Genomic DNA, 19,784 nt, shown 5'->3' on the forward strand with positions numbered 1-19,784 from the left:
TACAAGCTCTCCGGCGACTGTGTTTATCTACGCACCGGATACACATGTAATAGTTTGCAACTGTGAACAGTTATTCGCTACTGATTCATCATTAGATTGTTACTGTGGTTGTCCGTGTTTCAGCCGTAATGTAACAACGTGAACTTCGGATACTTCCGTTATCAGCACAAAAGTACCGCAAGGCATCTGGACACAAACCTGTAGATATCAACCTTGCAAAGAGATTTGCAAATATTTGACATGTAGTTGGGCGTGTAAGCTGTAAGTCCAATAAAATTTATTGTTGTTGATACTTGGCATGTATGCTGAGACAAAATCCGACATTGTCACTTCATTTTGAATATGTTTTTTTACCATTTCTCATATCGTTGGTTCACTTCCCCTTTCCCCTGAGATGACTGCTGATCTTCTGACTGGTAACCTATGATGTTCGGTCTACTGGACGCGTTTCTCGCTTCGTTTACCAGCTAATAATGTGGTTGGTAGTTTGTCATTTTTCACAAAATTTGTGTGTTCCTTGCAACCCTGCCGTGGGCTGTATCGCCGCAGAAAATGACGTCACAGATACAATCAAATGTTGGGTTGGGTTGCCAGCATCCAGGCGGCAAAATTGTCTTTTTGAAACGGCTGTAGCGTCGAATCGACGCACCACGTGAGAAAAACTGAGAAAAGTTGTTTGTTTTGATGTCCTCTATACGAATCTGTGGTCCGTGGGCGCCATTAAAATGACACCCTGTATATTGGATAGGCTAATCGGGATTGGATCCACAGTTTAAAGTGGGATCACAACCACTGTGTATCACACCCGTGTATCGAACCAGACACACCTTCATTACTAGGCAATGACGTTACCACTAGGAGGCCCAGAGTGAAAAGATGATCAACGTGGTCTTATATATATATACTTGAAAGCTGACAAAATTGTTTGTAAATAATTCTAGTGTGTTAGGGAAAAGCACATAAGTCCCAAACTGCGTTTTTCTGTAGCTTTCATCAAAGTGACTCTGAATCAAAAAAATATATATTACAAGTATAATTTGATATTGATCGTGTATAAAAACTGTGATGATCTAACATGTATATAATGTCTGTAATCATTGCTATTAAAAGAATAGACATAAACATATTAATATTTAATGCCAAGAAAATCAAAAGACTGCACCTTTGCAAGTCTTTAGTTCCGTCATCTCACCGATGTTCCCGGCCTAGGCATGAGTGTTCTTTGTGAGTGTCTCTTCATCTTTTTCATCTAATCATCACTCGTCATCCTCATCGTCGCAATTAAAAAAGCGACGCTAAATAACAAATAGGCTACATCCTCATCTCAAATGAATATCTAGCGTAAGAAGGCTAAGTTAATTGGAAGGACAGTTTATGATCTCTTTTCTTTCCAGTCCATTATGACAGATAAAGTGGAGGTCCTTCCCACACCTCCAAAGCTAGTGCTTGAGAAAATCATTGAAATCCCAGAGGACAGAGATTCCAGCGCGAAAAATAAGGAAAGGAAATGCAGATTGGAGCTATGTCGTCGCAACTTCAAGGACTACTGTGAACATTCAAGCCTTCATGGATTGCAGTACTTCGGGGAAAAGAAGCTATCGTGGTGCGAAAGGTAATCTCCAGGTATTTGGAGGTATCGAGTCACTAACAAGGCGTTTCCAAGTAAAGCTCGAATCACACGGAACTCGATTTCCAGTAGGAATGCTCTAGTTGGCACTGGTTGGCTACCCATTTGATAGTTTTCGCCTCACACGATACTTTTTACCGTACTTTGTTCCCATAAGACATTGCGCAGAGCAGACAATCTGTAAAGATGGACGAGCAATTTGAAGAATGTTGTAGGAGAATTAATGCTTTGTGCTTTTATTAAAAATTTAAATAAAAAAAGTATGGTTTTGAAATTGGCTCGAAAAAAATATGGTAATCAAAGCGTACCGAACAAGCTTTTTCATGAACTCGGGTATGCATAGTCATACATGTGGTTCGCAGGATTAATTAAAAGAAAATAAACTGTCAAACAATTAATACACTTGTAATAATAAGGAATTTCATTCTCAGCTAATTATATTTGTCAAGTACACATCTCATCGCTTTGCATAAATACCTAAATATTAATGAACTGAACACGAATGCACTGCACGTCATATCTCTCTCTCTCTCTCTCTCTCTCTCTCTCTTTTATCGAGAAACTAAAAACAATAGCCAACACTCGGAAACCACAGGCAAGAAACTCTACTTTGCGAACTCACAGATTATCTTCACATGGCCAAACTTTCTCTGATCGGCTGTTCCACAGAATCCAGTCGAGGAAACCAGTCAAGCAGCCAGCCAGGCAGCCATCACATCCGGGCAGGTAGCCAGTTCAGCGCCAACTACCTGGATATCAGGGTGCGAAATCACTGCAGATTGGTGGGCGGAAGGAGCAGACAGACACACGCACACACTATACACACACACACACACACACACACACACACACACATATATATATATATATATATATATATATATATATATATATATATATATATATAGTCAATTATTAAATAATTCAATTATAAAATATACAATAATATATTATATGGACTGTCCTTCATTTAAAATTCGATTGCAAATTGACAACTTTAATTTTCTCCTAATGCTATGACTAGGGGTAGTGGCAAAAATTAAGAGACATTAAGAAGATAATACTTTCTGATATAAAATTCACATCTAAATGCTATTACATGTTTTACTTATAAATTTATACACTTTGCGGTAGCTGACGAAGTGTGTTGAGAAATGGAGAAGAATTGACAAGCCGGACTAATTTCTGTGTTCTGGGTTTTAGTGGCCTCAGTGTTCTTAGAGATGAGGCTCTTTGTTGTTCGTTCTTTTTGTGTGTTTTTTATATTGTTCCAGTAAAGTTTATTAAACTTCAAAAATAATTGTTTATCTTGGTTGTTAGAACAAAAACTATCCCCCCCAGAAACGTCTGTCGGGGTGGATTTTAGGACAAGATAGTTGGTGGTGGGGAATCCCCCCTGTCCCCCCGGGATTTCGCACCCTGCTGGATATCCAGTTCCGTGTGATTGGGCCTTTACATGTTACCTTCTCCCAGTAACAGTAAATACAGGGTGGCCATAAACACCTGGACCCAATGAAAGAACTGACAAACTGCACATTTCCTCAATGCTTCACATGTTCGCTACCAGTCTCAACAAGCTTGAATTCTCTTCAAAGTGTGCAGCTTCTGGGCATTCGGACATGATATATACTCCAGATTTTCACAACGTACTACACCTCAGATTTCAAAATTCCCCCTATGGAAAAGTCCATGAGGTTAAGTCAGGTAAGCATGGTGCCCCGCGGGGCCCCTTCTCGCATTCCAGCATCCGCCAAACGGGTCATCTAGCCATTGGTTCCACACTGCCTTGTAATTCGCTATGGAAATTAGTAACTAATATTTACTTTTGAGAAATTATAATTTGTTACTTATTTTGAACGACTCACTTATTTTTCCAAGTAATTAGCAACGAAATTAATATCTTGAACCAAATGTTCGCTTCAAAGAATGAGTGAGTTGATGAATATCAAAACTGTGAGAAAAAAAAAATCAATTTTACTGCCAAAATCAGCATTGTATGCGACCCAAACGTATTTATTTGACAACAGTACAGTCATAGATACCTCTGGGTTGTAAGTACCACATTGACTTTCAATGGAATTATTAAAGACTAGAAGTGTTCGTGATAATACATAAGGAGTATATAATCTCCAACAATCATCCTAGTCATAGCTGAGCTTTGTATCTTAACAGTAATTAACACAATTATTGTTTACTAAAAAATAGATAGGCTAAGGAACAGTCACAACAGTAGGAACAGTCATAACCTCAGATGGAAGAATGGATGAAGAAGTGAATAATAGGGTACAAAAGGCAAACCAAGTGTACTATCAACTCAAAAACACATTAATTGGTAAAAAGGAAATAAGTGAACAAACAAAGATGATGATTTACAAGATACCATTCCCATATTGCTGTATGGAACAGAGAGCTTGACATTATTACCAAAACAGAAAAGTAGATTTCAAGCAGCGGAGATGAGATACCTACGAAAAGTAGTAGGAAAGACTAGAAGAGATAGGATTAGAAATACCACCATTAGAGACCAGTTACAGCAAAAACCACTATTGGAAACAATAGAGAGAAAGGCACTGCGATGGTTTGGACACGTTACAAGAATGGAGGAGGATCGAAAGTCTAGACAGTTCAATGGGAAGAGTATGTGGAAAAGATAGGAAAGAAGAAAGAGAAAACAATGCCGGAAGTCCGAAAACTAGCCTTCGACCGAAAAGTGTACAGGAAGTGGATTATGGAACCCGACGCTTAATGGCAGAAGGGGATGGAGAAGAAGAAGAAAGAGAAATATTCATCTTCATTTTCATGATGGAAATTTGTATTTCATGACTTGTGTTGTTGTTGCAGAGAGTACCTCATTTCCTCTCTTCAGGTTTCTATGGCTGCTGTTCCTGGGGTTGTCCCTAACAGCGAGCGTCCTCCTGATCAGGAAGGTCTGGGTAAAATGGGACACTTCTCCAGTTCTCGTCACCTTCTCTGGGGACAGCATCCCGGTGTCGGACATCCCTTTCCCAGCCGTTACCATCTGCAGCGAGCTCAAAGTGGACAACCGGGTTTTTAATCTGACGGACATTCGACGCCGCCTATATAACCTAACTGTGAAGGAGTAAGTACCTCCCAAAAAAGGTAGTTTGTCATATTTCTCTGAATGTTAGCGACAATGGTTCTTTAATAGTATTGCAATATTAATTGGAATTTATCCTTATTTCTATTGGGGTGTAAGCCACTATGCTTTGGGAGTGATGCCCACTCAGTAAATATTTATGATTTAATAGCAGAAGGTAGTTATTTCCGTACGCAAATTTCTATATGTTGCCTTTCAGTAAACTATTGCCTTATTGTTCTAAATACCTTAGAAAGTTCTCTATTGCCGGGTATAAATTTTCTGTGAGGGGGAATCCCTGGCACCCCTTCCCCCGTTAGTTCGCACATTGGTGTAAGGAGTGGCACTCAAAAATCCTCCCTCCCCATCTCTCTCCCAAAAAGAGAGAAAAGAGAAAAAGAGGGAGAGAGAAAGAGAGGGAGAGAGCTGCTCCTTGAAATACAACGTCTGGACTTACTGTCAGTATAATCTTCTGTAGGGCCATGTTTTGTTCATACTAAAGCCTGAATCACACGTAACTGAATTTCCAGTAGGAATGCCTAGTTGGCGCTGTACTGGCTACCCATTTGCTAGTTTTCGACTCACACGATACTTGTTACCGTACTTGTCGATAGACTTTTGTTCCCATAAGACATTGCGCAGAGCAGACAATCTGTAAAGGTGGACGAGCAATTTGAAGAATATTGTAGGTTAATTATGGCTTTGTGCTTTTATTAAAAAATGAAATAGAAAATTATGGGCTAGAGATTGGCTCGGAAAAAAGATGATAATCAATGCGTACCGAACAAGCTTTTTAATTAACTCGGGTATGCATATTCATACATGAGATTCGCAGGATTCATTCACAATATTTAAAAAAAATCAATTTAATACACCTGTAATAATGATTTTCATTTTCAGCTAATCATATTTGTCACGTACACATCTCATCGCTTTGTATAAATATCTAAATATTAATAAACTGAACACGAATGCACTGCACGTCATCTCTTTCCTTTTTTTTAACGAGAAACTCATCCAACACAGGGAAACCACAGACAAAAGACTCCCCTTTGCAAACTCACAGATTATCTTCACATGGCCAAACTTTGCTCTGATTGGCTGTTCCACAGAATCCAGTCGAGAAAAGCCAGTAGCAATTAGAACATGTCGTATTCCTCCAAACCAGTCAAGCAGTCGGCCAGGCAGCCATCACATCCGGGCAGGTAGCCAGTTCAGCGCCAACTAACTGGATATCCAGTTCCGTGTGGTTGGGCCTTAACGTATATCCACTGAACGACCCATTACACCCTCAGCTTCTAACCTTGGTAAGGAGATTTTAGACTATAGAGAGAGTGTCGTTTTAGTTCTTGTTAAGTAATCAATGAATTAGTTTTAAAAATCGAGTAAGGCAGTTTTTAAGATATATTTTATCTTTATTTAGGACCTGTTTTAGTAAAAGGGGCTTATCCCCGAATTACGTGGCGGGCAAAAATAGCCTATGTGCTGATATGCTCATAGTAAAGAAAATTAAAAAAACAATCAATCCTTATCCCTATTCTAACACTGCGTTCCGAGAGAGCACTTCTTGATTGATTGATCGAAATTAAAACTGGAGGTGCGTCAACACGTAGGCTATTTACAGTTTACACCTGTCCCATTGTAGGGAGTCCAGCCGCTTGCTGAAAATCCACACCTGTCTCTGAGGTCCAAAATCTCCTTACAGGTGTTAAAATCTGAGGCTCCAAAGGGTCACTCAACCCACATAAGAACAAAACACAAGACAACACACAACCATGCAGAGGATTATACTGGCCTTTTACGCCAGAGCCTCGTCGGTCTGTAAGACTGCAGTTGTTCGGATGTTTCACGTGGAAGTGAGGCTGACTTTGGCGGCCTTCTCAAAAACGTCACACTTTACACCCCCAGAGCACCTCTTCAATACATGCATTGTCTGGTGCTCCGCAAATAATGTCACGGGGCGCATTCTCTCCTTTACAACATTTATTTATTCATTTACATCGTTCGACGCCCCCTAGACACGGCTCGGAAGTTGATAAGATAAGTTAATAAGGGAGCAAGAAAATTTTACAAAATGTATTTTTATTTGCATAACATTTGAAATCGATGTTTCCTCCTCTTTCCCCCTAAAATTGATTTTCTTCCAAGGTTGGGGGGGGGGGAATGTTCGCCTTGCCCCCCTGTGGTAGCGCCACTGCTAACACTACGTTTGGATTGATTTATTCATTCATTTATTTGTTTTATTTTACTTCGCTTTTCTGTCGCTTGGATAAACGAAGACGAGGATGAGTGATATGAAGAAACTGATGAACGGACACTCACAAAGAATGTACAGGTCGGGATTCGAACCCGGGACCTATGACGTCGTAGCGCACTGTGCTACGAAGGTCAGCACTACGTTTCGATAGAGCACTTCTTCTCCTCTTCAGGCGATCAAATTCCTTTTTGTCGGTGCTGGAAATCGAACCAACGACAGATCTGCGATTTCACCTCAAATCTGGTGCGCTATTCAACTTCTCCATGGGAGGAGACAACCCTATACAATTTTAAATTTTACTTTGTTCTTAGGATTACATAGAGATATACATTAACAATGTTTTTGATTGTCAGTTTGGCTTATTCTAGGGTTACAACTATGCAGAATTTATCTTTGATATGCGGCGGCATTGACTACTATTTAGATGGGGACAAGGAGATCAGTGTGGAAGCGATTGACTTCTTAACAACGGTGAGTAAAAGGACAAAAATAAATAATATTAATACAAACCGTAAAGTTACTATCTGGATAACCAAAATGAACATTTCCTCCTAGTCTTTCATAAAGACATTTCAAAATTAAATTCTTACAGAAATGGGCGTCTGGAAGTTGGGGGTGCAAAGGAACCATGTCTCCCTTGGAAAATGAAACCTATTTCAGTAATATGTGTTAATTGACTGTATTGCAAGACTGGTACAGATTGAACAGAATAAAATTTCAAAACGGAAGCAGTGACTTTGGGGGTGGGGGTGGGGGTGAATTGCTTACCCTCCCCCGGAAAAAATCTTGCAGGACGCCCCTGCTCAGAGAATTCATCAGCAAAAGAAAATATACTTGTATTTAAACCAGTCGCATAAAAATGGTTTAAATATCGCATTCTCTATTGTGAATAATCTGATTTATTCCACGTAAATCGAGTCTCCCTGACGGCGCAGTGGTAACGTTGTCGGCTTGTAATCAAGGGATCCCGGGTTCGATACCCAGTGGAGGCACATAGTGGTTCGGAGACCACTTTAAACTGTAGCTCTAGTCCCAGTTAGCCTTATTGTGCATAAAGTGGACTTCTGACAAAAATCAGTCAAGCCAATTGAACACACTTTGTTGCACCTTTTTGGTGAGATTATCACATTTATTCCCTTTTAACATCCTCTTTGATGCTTCAGCACCTTTTTCATTCCTTTTCTTTCAGGTTTTGTTAAAATATTGGAGAGAAAAATAAATAATTTTCGCTCTTCTTAAGGATCTACATAAAATACACAGTGATTGAATCCCGCTGTAGACTGTAGATCCAGTCTCGATTACCCTCTCTATGAATGAAACTGACTTAAAAACAAATTTTATTTCATGAAAAATACCAAAATATTTTAGGCCTTTGCTGTTTCTTGTTAAAAACAATGTTCCCACATTGGACTACTGACAAATAAGCATTTATAACACACTTTTAAAAATCAATTTTGTATTACTAATTGCAGGTTGGAACACCTTGTCAGAATCTTATGTTAAGCTGTGATTGGCTGATTGAGGATTGCACAAAAGCATTTCTACCCCTCTTGACTGAGGAAGGACTTTGCTGTACTTTTAACTTGCTGAATCCTGCAGATATGTATTCAAACATCAGGTAGGTATTTATTTTTTGGAAAGTGACATGTTTTTCTTAGAATCCTACTTTATATACGCTATCACAAGCTTATTATAAACTGAAGGATCATGTTTAACACTGGGCAAATCATTAAGGAAGAAATAAGACGTTATGCATTATTCGTTTCATAATACTCTTAAAGTAACCAATGCATTAATTACTTTTAAATATTGTATGTTATAAACGCACAATGATGGTCATTGACGTGGAATGCATACAAGTTTTGTGAGAGCCCAGATGAGGGCCATTGAGGGGCTATAGTTCTGGGTGTCTACATTGAAAGGGGTCAAAATTGCTTTGGAAAAGGCCACAAAATGATAAAAGAGGTATTTGAAATGTGCCTAACTTAGCCTAGAAGCTACAACTAGAAATAAAATTGTATATGTGAGCTACATGTAGGAGCCTCACGGATTTAACTTCGAAAAAAGAAAAACTACTATCATAAACCAGTCAACAAATAACAAAAAATGAACAATCTTGCAGCATTGTATATGAAGTTGAGACAGATTCCGTGTGGCCTCCAGTAAAGGAGTGGTCCTTGGAAGGTGGATATACTCATCCGGCCACGACGTTGCGCACCGTCAACTCCTACCCTCGACGAAGCATGAGCGCCGGGTTGGAAGGAGGGATTCAGTTCACGATAGCCTCGGACGGAAACGTTATGGACAGGACATGCAGTTCCCCCGATTTGGGTTTCAAGGTATGTGATAAGTAAAGCCCGGATTTTTATGTAATATCAACCCCTAAATATGTACATAAATATGTAATAAAAATGTCTGAAATATGTAAAAAATATGTAAATTCATAATGAAATATGTACTATAAATATTTATTCCAAACGTTACTTCCTATTTTTGTTACATTTTTTCCTCACAAAGGGATATGTTTATTTCAAAAAGACTTACAAAAATTGAAGTTACAATATTACAATGCTTACATTAAATATTTTTTATGTTCTTATAGAGCAAAAATATTAACCACAATTTGAATATATTCAATATTTAATATACAATGTCACCAGGTATCATTCAAAATGTTCAGTAGTAAATTTTCGATGCCCAAATTTTTCACTCAAAAAACACTTACAAAAATTCAGGTTACCTTTGATCTTGGGGCAGGCACTGTATTTAATTATTTAACTTACAATATGTTACCAGGTACATTTCCAAATGTTCAGAAGTAAATGTTTGTCGCCGATCAGATAATATGTTCTTGTACGCAGAGAAACTTCTCTCCACGTCACAAGAAGTAACCGGAGCGTACTTCAGGAGGTGAATGTGGTCGGGAGAAATATCATTGGGAGGGTTAACTGTTTCGCCATTGAGAATGCGGCTCACTGTAAATAAGCTGACGTAACCTGGGTTTCTTTCAGTCACTGCGTCAAATTTTCTTCGAGCTTTCTCTCCCACATCTCCTCCAACAGCAGACAGTTTCTTTCTTGCATCCTCATATATATCCATGGCTTCCAGGAGAGGAAGCCCAACAGTTTCAAGTTTTTATCAATCCAACCAAAATTGCTGTTTATGTATGCCATATCGCAAGCAAGTTTGGTGTCCTTGAAGAGATTTTGAGCAGTGCGTACCGATACAGGTCCGCCGAAAATGAGTCAAGCACAGATTTCACTTCTTCAAAATGTTCGTTGTAAAACTTACTTGCCCGGATCCAAGTGCCCCATCTAGTAAGAATAGGTTCCGGAGGAAGTGGTACACCTGGCAATTGTTCCTTGTAAACTTGCACACGTTGTGGTGCCTTCAGAAACACCTTTTTCGTGGAAGAAATAAGTTGGTTGACTTCCGGGAAATTGCCTCTCACCTCCTCAGCAATGCGTTGGAGAGCATGTGCCAAGCAAGTAAAGTGGATCAAGTTAGGATAAAACACTTTAAGTGCCGTAGCAGCTTTTAACATGTATGACGCACTGTCTGTGAACATGAGAAGAATTCTCTCTTCTTGTACGCCATCCGGATACAACAATTTAAGACTGTCATTCACAAATCGTGCTATGGTGGAATGATTAGTACGCTCTAGAACTTTGCATGCAATGAGATGTGGTGTAGATGGAGAATCAGCAATTAGCGTTCCAACAATGAAATTACTTACATACCGTCCCAAAGCATCAGTTGTTTCGTCGATGGAAATCCACACATAGGAACTGCCTACTTCTGCCCTAATTGATTCTAAAGTTTCTTTGTAGGAATGTGGAAGATATCGCTTTCGAAGGGTTGACTCGTCAGGAAATCCCGGAACTTCGGTACTTGAATTTTATACCAAGGGATGTTTGCTGCAATCATTGCTTCGCACATTTCCTTGTAAAACACACTGAATGAAGAATCCTCTTGCATCTGGGTTAGTAAAACTTGCTTCTTTTCACTCCGTAGTTGTTTGTTTTTCACATGAAGTGAAGTGCGAACATGTTGATCTAATTGAGACTTCATAGTGCACCCAACTTTTTTATCGCACACTCGACAAAAAATAACTTTACCATCCGTAGTAAATGCATCATCGACTGCTATCCAAGATCGCAACTTTTGAGATAATGAGGAGGTAGGCGGAGCCATTCCAGCTTTCTACAGCTAAAACACTGTTTAAATACTGAGGCAAGCTCTTCTTAAAACTCCAATGGTTAAAATTAAAAGGCGACGAAATATATATACGAAATTCTACGGTTGAGTTAACAATACTTCATTCAATATTTGTCGCCGCCCGCTGCAAAAATCAAAACGATCACAACAATGTAGGGATGAAAGGTAAGTGCCTCTCAGCATTGTACTTGCCGCCTTCCATTGTTGGTTCTCTTCGTTCGCTGTGTGTTGCTTGCCGCTCCATGTTACAAACTGGAAACTGAAACTGTCGAATCTTGATGTAATTGTTACGATGCGGCGAATCAACGAACTATGTACGTACAACGAAGGCAAATCGCACTTTTAAGTTACTATATTTTTTTAGACCTGGAAATGGGGAGGGGAAGTGAGAAGATGCTTTTTTAACTAGTAAGCCAAAAGTTCATTGGATTTTCCTCTTAAGGACTGTTTTATGTAAAAAATATTTCATATCTTAGGAATATGTAACATTTAGTAAAATATGTAAAAATATGTAATATAAAACTTCACTGTGACATCTCTACTGACGTAATTCGTCAATATATTTTAATTCCACGCTTGTACATATAAAGGAAAAAATATGTAATTACATAGAAATCCGGGCTTTAGTGATAAGTAGGAAACCGATCGTTTGAGATATTAATTTTAGTAGACATGAAAACAAGCAAATTGAGGGCCTCCCCGATGACTCAGTGGTAGCGTCGTCGCATTGTAATCAAGGGGTCCCGGGTTCGATACCCGGTGGAGGCACATAGTGGTTCGGAGACCACTTTAAACTGTAGGTCTAGTCACAATTAGCCTTACTGTGCATAAAGTGGACTTAAAAAAAAATATCGTCAAGCCAATTGAACACACTTTGTTGCACCTTTTCGTGAGATTAGCACGTTTATTCCCTTTTAACTTCCTCTTTGATGCTTCAGCACATTTTTCCTTCCTTCTTTCAGGTTTTGTTACAAAATTGGACAGAAAAATAAATAATTTTCACTCTTCTTGAGCAGCTACATAAAATCCTATAGTATAATTTTGTAGAGCAGAACGTGAGATATAAAATGGTATAATAGAATCATCGCCGGTTATGTTATAGGGTAAAAGAAGGGATGTTCGCCATGCTGGGAATTTCGCCGTTTTTGTAATCGTAGATAGAAACTATAGGTTGGAAACACTGTAAAACATCAAGTAACATGTGCCTTGTTTTCACTGAAAACTACAGTGTGGTGAGCGAACTAGTAAGCAAGCAGTACAGTTTGGAATGCGCAGTTGCGTCTACACAGAACACAAAGAAAGGTGCCGAATTTCAATACTACGTTGGAAATTGTCATTTCGTGACAGATAAGAATTATTTCTCTTCCTTTTAATTATTGATATCATAACCTCAAACTTTAAGAATGCCGTGAAAAGATTTGCTTTAGAAAGCGTGCATGTACAAGTAAATATAAGTTGTTTTCTTTCGACTATGCATTTGCTGGTAAATTCGCCAGAGTAACAGAAAATGTGTCGAATTTCCCTTCTTACAGGCGAACTTTCACACACAACTTGTTCACAATGTATATGAACATTTAGGCCTATGTTTCTTAAACATGTTTGTATTGTAACTTTTTAAGCAGTTTTGTATTGTCATTTGTAGGTCTTTTACACTTTGTCGTCTGAGTTATTGGCAACAACTTGGTATTTCATACACTTAAACTGACGATAAAATTATAAATAAGTTATATGGCGAATTTACCAGCATGTGGCGGGAATTTCGCCACTTTCTCTCATTTTAGTATTTTTAATATTACGTCATAAGTATAAGTAACACAGTATTTATGTTATATTCCTCATAATCCACAATGACTACTTTTTGTATCGTATAAATTTTGTCCTCCTCCCCAATTCGTTTAGAAGGAAATAAATGAAAAGCATTTTGGTGGCGAACTTCCCCTCCTCTACCCAAATTGCAGTCCTAATTGCGAACAATGCCCAAATTGACCTAATTGAGAAAACATAAAAGTGAGAAATGAATTCTACTCTAATTCTATTCAAAAACAAGTAAGGGTAGTGAGCTAGAGAGACATCTGGTTTCACTAGCAACGATGGCTAACCTGGTTAACTTATCATGGTCTTCTGACCATTTCACCATTCCAATCTGTCGTGGCAATCTGAGTTTCATTCGTGTGTTAATGTCTAGAAAACCCCTTTACTGCCAAAATAGACGTGGAACTGCTTCAACGGCAGGCACCGGACAAATAATGCAGTGAAAGACTGGAATCACAAAAAGGATAGTAAAGATCTTAATAGCTGAGGCAGAAAAATCTAACATAATTCTTGGAATGGAAATAAACCTGGATGGTACAGAGCGGAAGTACTGTACAAATATGTTTTATTGGACGAAAGGATGTTGAGGAGCACACTGACAAGCATAAAGAGACTGGTGGCATTCCTAAATTTTTATAAAGAGTGTCATACGTTTTAAAATTTGAATTTGAAATTTAGGTAAGATTAAAAATTGTATTATTAATTGACAAAGCTCTTTCCAGTTAAGAATTGAGGGGTCTAGTGAGAGAGGGAGCTATGCCACAAATCTTGAAAATTTTATTTTTTGCCATTTTCAGTCTTCTCGTACCATCTGTCATCTATCATGTGAACTACAACCATGTGGCATAGCTCCCGCTTGTTCTGCAGCAGATTTTCTGAGTTCTTGAATACGTCCTCATCAGCATTTTGAGTGAGAGAAGGAGCTATGCCACTTACTGATGGTGTCTGCAATAGGAGTGGCAGAGGTTGTGTTGCAGTAACCGGTGCTAGATTTAATATCAGCCCTGAAGTTAAAAGATGTCATGGTAATAGTGCCTTATATTCCTCCAGTTTTTCATGGTGTTTACCAAAAACTAAAATCCACAGAAACAATGGACAGTGAAGAACCTCCAGAAGACATATGAAGTTGTCTTTATGTAGATCATATGTAACCCTGTGAACATGATTTACACTTAGGCAAAAGTATTTAAGCCTTGTTCAAAGTATTTGATGTGCTAGATTGATTTTTCCACATGGGTATACTACAACAATATACCATACATGTTCATAATAAATGGTATTTATATTGAAATTCATATTTTTCCCTTCGAATAATTTACCTAACAATATTTTCAGAAAAAAAATTACCCTTTGTTATACAAATTATGACTCAACGCAATGCTTTAGAAAACTCAATTTATTTCCATTTCTTGTCAAAGTGGCATAGCTCCCTCTCTCACTAGACCCCTCAATTGTGCAGTATGTGTTGTATAAAACATAGGAAACACTTTTATTACTTAAGCTTGTCTCGCACTGAGAACGCCGGAACCGTGCCACCCGGAAGGCCGGAACCTATGAGTGGAAACTTCATTTTTTTTCTTTCCGAGGGTAGGAAACATGAGCAGTGATTGCGCGGTGCACGTGTCTTCAGGATGAGCGCGAACTCAGACGAAGACTTGATGTTTGCTGCTGCACTCCTTGCTAGTGAAGACGAAACGTGCAAAAGACAAGTTTGGGTTCATAAAATAAATTTAAAAAAGGGAAATTTACGGAGAGTTCCATTCTCTGTTTCCTGATCTATTGCAAGATCGTATGAATTTTATTCAGTACTTCGAATGTCCCAATAAAAATTCTGCGAACTTGTGAACATAGTTAAGCCTTTTACAGAGCGGCAAAATACCACATATCGCCGATCAGAACCATGTGTATGTCGTAGTTAAGCTATTATTATTCTTATATAAATATTAACTGTGAAGTGTTGGAATCTGTCTTATATGAGTTCAGACAATTAAAAACAGTATTGTAACTCACAAATATTTGTTGCCAATTATATTCACTCGCACATGTTTCTGTCACGTAAACGTTCTTTCATGGAACTTTAATTATTTTTCTTCTAATCAACAAAACAAAAACAGAAGAAGGAAAGAAATGTTAAGGATAGCAACTACTTTTCATTAAAAAAAGATGTACAGTCATGGACACTTCTGGGTTGTAACGATACCATTAGCTTTCAATGGGATTGTTACAACCCAGAAGTGTCCGTGACTGTACATTATTATTACAAAATAACCTTCTCACTTAGTTTTAAGCTATAACCGACTAAAAAATTATCGTCTGCACATTTTACCATGCTATGCAGGTATACAGGGGGTGTTGGGGGGAAGGGTAGGGCTCCACACATTCTCGATCTCGTTCATAGTGGAAATTATGTATTCAGAACGTCAGAACTGTGGAACATAAAGCCGCATTACACCGGGGTTGCTAACACATGTTACCAAGAAATGTTGGTAACATTTAGAAAAACGCTTGGAAATTTGTTATCAACATCTCATGTTAGCAACAGATTTTCTGTGTTGGCAGCAGCAATTTTGTTATCCACAAGAAGTCGGTAAAGATAAAAGTATGTTAGCAACATATGTTACCAACACATGTTACCAGAGCCTTTTCGATGTTAGCAACATTTCCCAAGCTTCCCCTCCCTCCACCATAACGCTAGCGAGTGCGAGAGCATCGTGTCGTGTGAGGTGTGTTTTGTTTTGTAATTTATTTATCATGGAATTTTTTTTGAGTGAGGTTGAGTGGTCAAAGGATCAAGTGCTGAACTTTGTTGAATTGTTCCGCGAGAAACCTCTCCTTTGGGACCAAACTTATCCACAATTTAAAGACAAAATCCAACAGGTCACTTTGTGAAGAAGGTCTGTCTCAACCAGAATCTTCTTGTTCTTCTCTCTTGCGCCAAAATGCCACATAATGCCACAGAGATTAAAGTCGCGGACACTTCTGGGTTGTAGCAACGCTATTGACTTTCAATGGGATCATTACAACCCAGAAGTGTCCTATGCAGTCGGCATCTTGCAACCAACTGAGGTAATGCAGCCAAAGTGTTAACAAAAGTTATTAACAAAAATAAAGTCGAACTAGTGTTCTGGTTACCAACATTTGTTGACAACATCTGTTGTTAACCGTGTTGGCAATAAAAAGTTGATAACGTTTGTTGCCAACATTCGGTGTAAACGCGGCTTAAGATAAAATACAAAACTGGGAGACCCCTTAGCTTTTGGGAGTACAGAATTTATCTTTTTAGAAATGTTTCCTACTTTCTTACATTAGGTAACTTTTGAGGAAAAGAAGAAAACGTTGAGAGCTGTGGGGGTCCCTTGGAATCCGGGGCCTGGGGGAAAATGCTCCGTTTGCCCCGCCCCCTTGTCGGTGACCCCGCATTTATCAAAGTAGGATTAACTATTTGCCCTCTTTCTTACAGTTCTTCTTATTAACAAACACATTACTTTACAAACACAAACATAAACAACATGCTGTTCACCCTGTTAAATTGACGTGCTTACCGAAGCAAAAGATGAATGCACCACACCAAAGGAGCAACCACCAATGTTTGTCTGAAGGGGCGGACACGATATTAATAACAATAATAATATTGGTAGTAGTAGTAATGGTGGTGGTGATAGTAGTAGTAATATCAAATACATTATCCCCGTAAATCACGCAAAAAGAGGGTAGAAGTCTGCGTTAAAGCAATAGTGTCGTAACAAACTATTTCAAATATTGTATTTCAACACTTTCAATTTCACATTAGCTAACAATGGAAAACAAGCACACAAAGATTGAAATGCACGACGAATGTAATTCTTTCTTATTGTACGATGACAATTACATGTATATTGCGAGCAAACCAAATTTTTGAAAACTGAAAAAAATATTGATTTAATAGGGCACAAATAATTTCATGGGGCTCGCACGATACGATGCCCTCGCACTCGCTAACAAGTTAACATGTGTTGGTAACAAATGTTGCTAACATTCCTTTATCTTTACCGACTTCTTGTGGATAACAACATTTCTGTTGCCAACACGGAAAATCTGTTGCTAACATGAGATGTTGATAACTGTCACCAACATTTGTTGGTAACAATCCCGGTGTAATCGCGGCTTAACGAGGCTCTGGCGCCTAGACTCGCAGACAGTATAATCCTTGGCGGCGAGGGGGGCGGTTGCCCCCCAGTTTTCGCCACTTTTGCCCCCGCACTATGCTAAATCTTGTCTACAAAGGAAAATATACTGTCTTTGCCCCCTAGTTTTGGCACCTTGCCCCCCCGGTTTTGGGACCCAATCGCCGCGACTGCCTGTGAGGATCTTGTTGTGTCTTATGTTTGTGATTATCGCTTCATGCATCTCATCACCATTCATCCTCATCTTCGCGATTAGCCAAAAGTGGCAGAAAAGCGAAGTAAAATCAATTAATCAATCAATCTTCGAAATAGATTTAATTCGTGTAAAAAAAAGTGAATGCTTTAGATTGGTATTTGTACAAAATTCCCATGTTATTGCTATTTCATACTTTTAAAGATGCATTTATTCTGCTACCAGCTTGCCTTACACAATCCAGCTGAACTACCTCGTATGTCAGAGAACTACCTGAAGCTGCCGGAAAACAGGGAGTTGGTGGTGAGCATGACCCCTACCATCACAACCACGATGGACAACTTGCGGCCCTACCCACCAGAGAAGAGAGGTTGCTATTTCTCGAAGGAGAAGAAGCTTCAGTATTTCTCCACTTACACGCAAGAGAACTGCGAGTTTGAGTGCAAGGTTCATTTCGCGAAAGCACATTGTGGATGTGTGGCATTTTACATGCCTCGTAAGTACATATATGTATTTGTAATTTAACTATTTTTATTTTACAATATGTTTCATGTATTGATATACTGCAGCTATTTTAGTGCAGAATAATTTGTTTCATTTCAATTCTCATACTGGAGAGAAAGTTCGTTAATAATAATAATGGTAATGTGTTCCTGCGTAGCGAAAAGGTTAGGTCTTTTGCATTTGGTGCGAGCAGTGCCGGGTTCGATTCCCGGTACGAGCCCACAAAATGTTGGCGATGCCCCTGGTCGGAAATTGGGGAGCTACTTGAAAAGATGAAGCAGCGAGGTGCAGTCTCGAAATCCAGAAAAAGCAGCAGCGATGGGACTCGATGCGCTGACCACACGTCACCCAATGAAAAAGCCGCTAGCATGCCCTGACCTTTAAAGGGCTGTTGCACTAAGGTTTGATTGGTTAATTTACTTCGCTTTTCTGCCACTTTTGGCTAATCGCGAAGATGAGGATGGGTGATGAAATTGATAAGAACGTGCACAAAGAATACCCATGCCCAGGTCGGGATTCGGACTCGGGGCCCCTGGCATCGTAGCGTTTTGTACTAACCATTCCACCACCGAGGCTGGCTGTTTCACTATGGAGTTTTTAATAATGGCAGTAAAACATTTTAGCTCGTAACTTGTAACTTTCCATTTTGAACAAAACGCGAAGTTAATATACCGTATTAAATATTCATTTGTTTTTATTCGTAGTGGTAGAGTGAGATTATTTCCGTAACAGCTCTGGCCGTTCTGCGCTTGCACCTTGGGAGCGAGTCATAACTCCCGACACCTCCAATCAAGAAGTGAACTGCTGACGTCATCTCTACTCTGCGCCTATAGCTAACTCTATTGCTCACGCTGTACACTGCTCGTAGGCTCGCTGGCTAGATTCGCGCAGTCAGCTGGAGATGTTCCGAATGCACTCGGACTCTAGATATGTTCATGTTGGCGGACATGATCATTTATACGTCAAGTGAATCAACTTTTATATCATCGGTGAAACATCTTATATTCTTGACTTATTTATCCTGTTGCTTTCCACAGGAGACGATAACACACCGTATTGCGGCCCAGGGAGTCTACATTGTTTAAAAGAAGCTATTTCAAGTAAGTAAATTACATCCTTAATTACACTGATATTTTGTTGTACGTAATTACTGTAGGTCCCGGCATAATATAATTTTAAAACGTGTTAATTAAACCTTATTTGTACGTAATGCATTTGTACGTAATTCCGTGTTACACATACTAATTTTCATAAAATACAGTTTATTTGTAAGCAAGCTACAACAATGTCACAGAAGTGACAGTTTTCAGTTGCTACTGGTCGGCCACGAAGAACAGAGAAAGGAAAAGTTACACGCTTGACCAGAAAGTAAAATGTATACGGAAACTGGACAGTAATCCATATAAAACCAAAACTAAAACAGCTGCAGATTTAGGCATCGCTTATTCCACATTTTGCGCAATCATTAGTAAAGGAAATGCTATTTTGAACATTTTTTAAAAAAAATTGGGTAGTAAAACTTTAATACTGTAGTGTCTACTGTAGTATTTCAGTATCAAAGTGTTCACTAATAAAGTGACATATGTAGTGTATTTAAGAATCAAGCTCTCAGATTCGTTAATTTACCACTTCATGACCTTCATCTTGTTCCTCAAAATAAATACAATTACAGTATTTTAGTAATGATATGACATGGTATCTATATCTGATTTGTAAGTAATTCTCAGTTATACGTATTCAGGGTGGATACTCTAGGACCATGATAAAATTCAAGTATAATTCCCGGTTTTCAAGGCGAACTTTACAAACTTTCAAGTGTACAAGCACGTGTTCCCTCTATTTCAACCTTACGTATTACTGCCTCTCACCACCAGCTCCTCCCACACACAGACACAAATATATTAACAATATAA

At 38.8% G+C, this 19,784-nt stretch overlaps 2 protein-coding genes across 3 annotated transcripts in view; one reads left to right on the top strand and one right to left on the bottom strand.

The window, feature by feature from the left end:
• The window catches only part of LOC145985420 (uncharacterized), a 130,993-nt gene that overhangs the window by 18,558 nt on the left and 92,651 nt on the right, over positions 1-19,784 (bottom strand). The window lies entirely within an intron of this gene.
• On the top strand, positions 1,401-18,979 carry LOC145984871 (pickpocket protein 28-like). The gene is made up of 7 exons (XM_083118246.1): positions 1,401-1,612; positions 4,494-4,727; positions 7,350-7,452; positions 8,454-8,599; positions 9,104-9,320; positions 17,593-17,863; positions 18,909-18,979. The coding sequence occupies exons 1-7, from the start codon at positions 1,401-1,403 to the stop codon at positions 18,977-18,979; spliced, it is 1,254 nt and encodes a 417-aa protein (XP_082974372.1).

This window comes from Lepisma saccharinum, chromosome 3 (assembly GCF_977018435.1).
Source record: "Lepisma saccharinum chromosome 3, izLepSacc3.1, whole genome shotgun sequence".
Classification (NCBI taxonomy): domain Eukaryota; kingdom Metazoa; phylum Arthropoda; class Insecta; order Zygentoma; family Lepismatidae; genus Lepisma; species Lepisma saccharinum.

Bases quoted from the DNA above. Each gene is read 5' to 3' on its own strand.
- LOC145984871 (XM_083118246.1), top strand. From the start codon at position 1,401: ATGACAGATAAAGTGGAGGTCCTTCCCACACCTCCAAAGCTAGTGCTT. The intron at 1,613-4,493 runs GTAATCTCCAGG...TCCTCTCTTCAG, and splicing joins AAGCTATCGTGGTGCGAAAG to GTTTCTATGGCTGCTGTTCC. The intron at 17,864-18,908 runs GTAAGTACATAT...TGCTTTCCACAG, and splicing joins TGTGGCATTTTACATGCCTC to GAGACGATAACACACCGTAT.